This window comes from Limulus polyphemus, unplaced genomic scaffold (assembly GCF_000517525.1).
Source record: "Limulus polyphemus unplaced genomic scaffold, Limulus_polyphemus-2.1.2 Scaffold48, whole genome shotgun sequence".
NCBI classification, from domain to species: domain Eukaryota; kingdom Metazoa; phylum Arthropoda; class Merostomata; order Xiphosura; family Limulidae; genus Limulus; species Limulus polyphemus.
In genome coordinates, this window is record NW_013665658.1 from 1138362 (window position 1) to 1145589 (window position 7228).

The window sequence follows — 7228 nt, forward strand, 5'->3', positions numbered from 1 at the left end:
CGAATAGTGGGATTGACCGTCACATTATAACGCCCCCACAGCTGAAAGGGCGAGCATGTTTGGTGTGACGAGGATTCGACCTCGCGACCCTCAGATTGCGAGTCGAGCGCCTTAACCACCTGGCCATGTCGGGCCACTGCAAAAGTAATTTACGAGTCAGGGCAACGTTATCCAGTTTGTTTATACAGTTTACTATGTTGCTTGTATTTCTCATTTGAAAAGAAGACACTTAAAGTTCTTGATATGAAATTAAGATATTGACCCAAAAGTAGGTATTTTCCTGTCACGTGTCAGTTAGGCTGACACTAGAAAGTGTGATTACATCGAAAAACAGTCTTGTAAGTTAATATAACAGAGGGTTTCGTTTATTGTAAATCAGCGTGTTTCACGAAACCAATATTTATAGAATCTAATATTTTTAGGTTGTATTAAGCAACGTGGAGAAGCTTCTTACGTACGAGGGAACAGCACTCTCGACAAACTCGGATACTCACGTAAGTATGAGTCTTATGAGCGTCAGTTACGAAAACAGGCAAGTTAAAAAATTACGCCTAAAGCATGTTAGCTTATAAACAATAAATAATTCTTTTGGGAAATTATAATGAGGTGGATAATTTTAAGTTTCTTGAGTTGAGTAAATATTAATTAGTTTGAAGTTATTCAGCCCATTTTTACTCATCTGAAATTCAAAAAAATAAATTAATTATTTATAGTAATCACTTTCTTATCAATCCGTAAAAAAATTTAAAATACCAAAAATAGCGAAAAACAAAAACGTCTTTAAACAAGCTATACTTTAAAAATTAATAAATATTTCAAAACGTTTGTGCAGAAGATATTTGAATATTTAAATCATACGCTACACGACTGTATTTTATATTATACAAAAATTCATTTTAAACAAGTATTCATGGATAAATAGATGTTCCAGCTCACTAAACTCATTGAGTTAGAATACGGAGACTTAATCGTACTTTACAAAAAGTAGTTCTGTAGCCATGAATCGTGGCGCCAGGGACGACATGTTTAATGCTTATATATTTGGTTCTCGTCAAATTACTAGCCTTTCGACGGTAAAATACTGCCACGAATAGCTTTTTGCTGAAGTAGTGTGACAGCATAGCGAGAAATAAGAAAATAGTTGTCATTACTTTATATCTGTAATAAAACTTCGTTGTAATTAATTTATAGCTGTAATAAAACTTCGATGTAATTAATTTATATCTACTACAGGTATTAAAATTAGTTTTTTTAATATTGTTAATTATATAGCCATCACTTTAAATGGAGGTTGCTTCGTAAAAACACAATATAATTCGTAGGATTTTTTTTGTCCTGATTGAATATAGTAAAGATGCTTTCCATTGAAAGTGACATGTTGAGAAGGAGGGATTTCAGATCGACAACTAGAGATTTTGCTGCTGCCAAAGTCAGAAAGAGGTTTTACATATATATATTGTGTGTGTGTGTGTGTGTTGCTTAAACGGTATTTACTAAGTAGTATTGAATTGTACTAGTGTTTTTTTAATGGGGCTCAGCTCTGAGGACTCCTTACAAAATTTGCCTTGGGCCCATCAAGTTCTTGATCAGGCCCTGATCATGCGAACATATTGACGACAATTATGTGAGATGAAATATTTGCGTTTAGTGTTTAGATCGTCATTTATGAATAGTTACGTCGTGACAAAGCGCCAAATCACTCGTCAGTGTTCATAACAACGTTCTATGAAAGAAAGGAAATGAGACATTGTTAGTGCTAACCTCTTCTCCGACATACTTATGAAATCATCTGACCAATGACCTTCTTTCCACACGTTGAAAGCCAACGTCCACGTATAATTCGATGACGAGGAACCGACTTTGAGACGTATGATGAAGGGCATGTGAACAGTTTCTCAAGAAGTATGGCTTAAGAATGATTTCGCCATCCTTATTACTATGGAAATGACGACGTCATGGTCAACAGGGTGAGCAGGATCAACGATGAAAGTAGTCCCATAGGACCTCAACTATCATTCTCATAAATGTAATGAGATTTCTGTATCACTTTCATTCCTTCTAATACAGATTCCTCCACACTTTGTCAACAATACATGAAGTACCCAAATGTCCTGTAGGTAGACTACATACACAATTCTAATATTCACATTCCTCACCAGTTTCGTTCTTTGTTATATTTCCTTAAAATCAAAAACCATAAATGTTCCTAGTTAAATCATGGAGAAAAGACTAAATATCAAAGAAGTTTACTAACTTTTACTCTCTCTCTCTCTCTGAATAAATCTAGATTCCAATATTAATGACTGATGCTAGAAATTCCTAAAAACCTCGAACTAATAAAAGGGATAGCAGTGGCTTTCAAAGCGAACATGCTTTATATCTTCGTGCAAGAAATTCATTTACAAATATTGGGGGTCAATGCAAAGTGTTACACCTGAAAACGAAATTGTTACTTAATTTTACTTTCTTCCGGACACATAAATGTTAATTACGTTTTCCTCTCGTACCTCTTATACTTAACATTCATGACATGACAATATGGTTAGACAACATCTAAAGATAATAGATGGCGCTACTATGTCAGAGATCAATTCCATCACGGGATAATCATGAGAATTTCAAAACAATCCTTTTTAACCACTCATTTGTCATCATACTTAATCTACTATAAACTCTAGGATTACTTTCTTTAACCTATGACTTATTATTCATCAGTTACAAGTCGTATGGTTGGCGTATTACGTGTATAGGTTAACTATCCTAGGAAAAGCTTTATTATCAGCAAATATACCTTGCTCATATATAATACGCACTGTAACAACAAAAATTAAAGTAACAAATGCGTAACACAGGCTGGAACTTTCGGCTGATTCTATTGAAAACGAAAATAAATAAGTAATTAGTTTTGTGTTTATTTTACGCTTCCAGTTTGAGAATAGGCTGATATATTTGACGTATATAATACTTCATTTCGTTTTGGAGTTGATAATTTTCTGTTCTTCTTTTTATTGTAATTGCTTCAATTTGTTTTTGTTTTTTAAATTGTGTAACAATTTTACTTGCTAGTAAAGTGTGAAGGTTTGCATTCAAAAGAAGATGGAAACAGAACAAATACAGATACCTGATTCAGCTTAGTAGTTGGCTGTACATCTCAGTTTGACTTTGTCAATATCATCGGAATCGGCTGCAACGTTCGTGAATGCCTGTATTCTGCACAGACCAGTCAGTCAAGTTTCCATGCCTCTACCAGCGGTCAAACACAGACCAGTCAAGGCTGTATGTCTGTCCTTGTGATCGATGCAAATTAGTGAAGAATCCATCCCACTATTAGTGGTCAACACAAATTAATAAAAGTTTCATGTCTATACCATTAATCAACACAACGTTCTGTGCCTGTACTATTTATTAACATATATATATAAGTCACATTTTCACGTCTTCACCAGTGATTGACACAAATCAATCAAACTCAATGACTGTACTATTTATTAACATTATATATATAAGTCACAGTTTCACGTCTTCACCAGTGATTGACACAAATCAATCAAACTCAATGCCTGTACTATTTATTAACATATATATGTAAGTCACAGTTTCACGTCTTCACCAGTGATTGACACAAATCAATCAAAACTCAATGCCTGTACCAATGATAAAATATTTTGTGTCTGGAAAGCCAGAAAAGTATCATAAACCCAGTGGAACGTCGTTGAATTTGTTGATTTCGGCGGCGGTTCGCAATGAAATTTCAGTAAGGGAACACGCTCAAGTTTTAATATGTTTCCGAGTGGCGGATGTACTTCTTGACGATATACCAAACTAATTATGCGATCTTTTGCGAGTGTAATAGGATCATTTTTTGTTCTGGTGCAGTATAATTTCAGGCGTTATACTGCTATCACTGTCATGGACTTTCCTGAATAAAAAAAACAAACAGAAGTCATGAACTGGTCAGCAAATTATCGTAAAATTCTACAGGGCACTGCTGAGTTCTCCTTGGTCGCTGTGACGTCTTCACCCACCACGCGACGTCGTAGAAGATGGCAATACAGGAATGAATTAGGATATCTTATAACATCGTCCTGCTTAGTGATCAAAAATATTTGTTACATATGGAGGGACTGGATTATTAACGGTGGAGCTCATATCCATTACAGAATGTTTCTTTTTGCCCACTGTTTCTCCTTCAGACAGGTTGATTTAGTCAGACTCTCACTCTGATCTCTTTAAATTTGAGAAAATTAAAATTCAACATGTTATAAGCAGTGATTTATTGTTTTAGTGAATAAATTAATGCTTCTACTCTACTATTTACATGATTGGAGGACAAGTATCTATACAATATTTCTATTATATTTATAAATCGTTTTTGTACAAATTATTATACAACCACTAGCTTCATGGTAAATAAGTACTAATTTGAAAAAGGTTTGGAATAAACTTCTATAACTGTCCGTACTTTTCATGAAACATATAAGAAACAAAACAATAAGTTCCTATTTATTAATATTGAAAATCACACCTGATGAGACTACGACAAGTTTCATTTCCTTAGGACTAACAAGTTCGTGTTAACCAACAGCATGTTTTGAGTGAGACGCATTGTTAATGTGAGAAGAACTGTTAGATTGTTAGGTTTTATTCTGATTAATATCAGTTTGTTTCAAACAAAAAACAAACAAACCTAGCATTCCAATAACTCCTGTGGTCCTCAATAATATTACTACCTATGTTGTGTACGAGCCGAAATGCCGCGATGTTTAAGGCCAGCATAATATTGAAATAATACAGTGGGGTTCTGTTTTCTTATAGGCTCTACTGAAGGAGAAGGTCATTGATCTTGTTCAAAGTTTAGCCAAGTTCGCAGGAGAGATTTTGAAGGCTTACGTATCTTCTTTTGGTCGTCACATCATAATATCTCCTACTTCTGTTATAGGTAGGTCATACAAACAAGAATTAGGTGAAAGGAGTTTATGTTTTGTTTTAATGTTCAGCACTTTTAATTTGCCTCCTACACCTCTGATACTCAAATGTTCTTAAAGTTTCGTGTAAAATACACAGTACTGCATTACTAATTGTTTATGTTAAACCTCTGTTGTAAAAGCAAGCTTTCTACATAGATCAGAAACAAAAACATTAATACAGTATTGAATATAGTTCATTTAATATACAGGGTGTCCAAAAATTCTGGATCCAGAGGCGCTTCAATGAATTTAACAGAATATGTTCCACATGCTGTGGTTCTAATTCGAAACAAGTTTGGAGACGGTATGTCCACTCTTTTTGAATACTGTGAAGCATATTGATGTCATTGTCAATAGCCTCACACTCATTGCAAATTCGTTTCTTTTTCCCAGGCGTTCGGTATCCCTGATCTTATCTTTCTACACACGTGCCTTGAGCAGTCCCCAGGAAAATAAATCTATGGGAGTAAAGTCAGGAGACCTTGGGGCCATTACTGGGGACCACGTCTGCCAATCCAATGTCTAGGGAAGATGTCATTCAACCAATCTTTGAAATTAAGAAAGCTGAAAAACCCCTATGGTTCCATATTTTTTGGACACCCTCTACTGTTCCTATATATAATTATTAGAATCCGTTGTTTCATTAATTAGGTATATCATTAGCGATATTTTCATTCCAGTAATATCTCACGAAGTTCGAACAGCATAGGAAATTTAAATTAGTCCTAAATCCCTGCACTAAGTAAGCAATGTAAAAATATTCTAAAAATAAAAATAAAAAATAATAAAAAATAGCTATATTAAACATTTTAACCAATACTGTTGATTAAACAGATAATGCCACTTACGGAAACATAAATAGAAGAGGTTCACTTTCGCAGATTTCATGATCTTTGAGATCAGTAAAACTGTACAGAGTCCTCTAACGTGTGATTCTCTATATACTCCTTCAAATATGAAAAATAGCCTGTTGTGTACAGCATTACCTTATTTAATTTCTAGCACCGGGTTCATATTAGTTTCATTTCACTTTGTATACCCAAGTGAGTTAAAATATTTACTTATCTATTTATGTAAGTTAAAACGTGCGCTTGTTATATTTTTCTCCTTTTGGATTATTGTTCCGTAGCCAAACATTAGAAAAATGAATTGTATTTTTCTATGTTTTATCGTAAGAAAACTAAGGTACTCTAATGAAAAATGACTGCCCAGAAAGGGGGATTTATCTAAACTTAGGTTTCGGTTTCGTGACTTGCTGACGTACAAAAAGTTATGTTCTAAATGTTTTTATGGACTAGGTTTAGAGTGAAATCTCTTGTGAGTTATCTCAATGAGTTAACACCAAGTCACATTTCTAGCCCTGTTTAATATAACTACGTAAGGCTCACAGAGTTGTATTATTTAACTTTAGTTTTTATATTGTTATATCCGTTTATATCCGTTTCCATTGTTTGTGTCAGTCAACTACCCAGATTTGCTAGAAATCTGTTTGCATGCTCCTTTGCTGGAGCTTAATGCTCATAATTCCACGGAGAAAATGTGCATACTTATCAGAGTAATAGACAAGATACCAATTATGTATTTTATAATACCTAAAAGAGTTGTTTTTAATATGTCGGACATATGTTTAACACATGAACCAGATAACTGCACCATTGATTTCTATGTTGAACTGAATTTGAGCTGCGTTAAGATGGCAAATAATTAACTTTCGTGTGCTTATTCTGTCATTCACATCATAAATCAGCCTCCTCTATCTTCCACGTTCCTAGGATATATGGACCCTTATAAAATGTTATGAATGGTTATCACACTCATGAATTAATAATTAATAAACAATGTTCTCATTTGAACTTTTTATAAAATATTTTCAAACCTAATGTGAGCAATAACAGGTGAAAATCATAAACAGAAAGTTTCTGTTTATATTAAGAGAAATACTTACAATGAACGTTTTCACTGTCACTTATTTTAAATAATGTAATTTCAAATAACAAAATACACTCTTGCCCTCATTATTACCTAAATGTGCACTTTACCTAATCTTGCGAAAATACACATTTCAAGATTACTAAGAATTTGTTTGTTTTTTGAAGTTCGCGCAAAGCTACACGAGGACTATCTGTGATAGCCGTCCCTAATTTAGCAGTGTAAGACTAGAGGGAGGGCAGCTAGTTATCACCAACCACCGCCAACTCTTGTCTACTCTTTTACCAACGAACAGTGGGATTGATCGTCACATTATAACGCCCCCACAGCTG

The 7228-nt window shown here is 34.1% G+C and overlaps 1 protein-coding gene across 1 annotated transcript in view; it reads left to right on the forward strand.

Moving 5' to 3' along the window:
- LOC111086671 overlaps positions 1-7228 on the forward strand; it is a 71797-nt gene that overhangs the window by 51877 nt on the left and 12692 nt on the right. Inside the window, exons 5-6 of the mRNA XM_022390460.1 lie at positions 423-494; positions 4816-4939. Of these exons, the coding sequence (XP_022246168.1) occupies positions 423-494; positions 4816-4939 (196 nt within the window). The remainder of the gene's footprint in view (positions 1-422; positions 495-4815; positions 4940-7228) is intronic.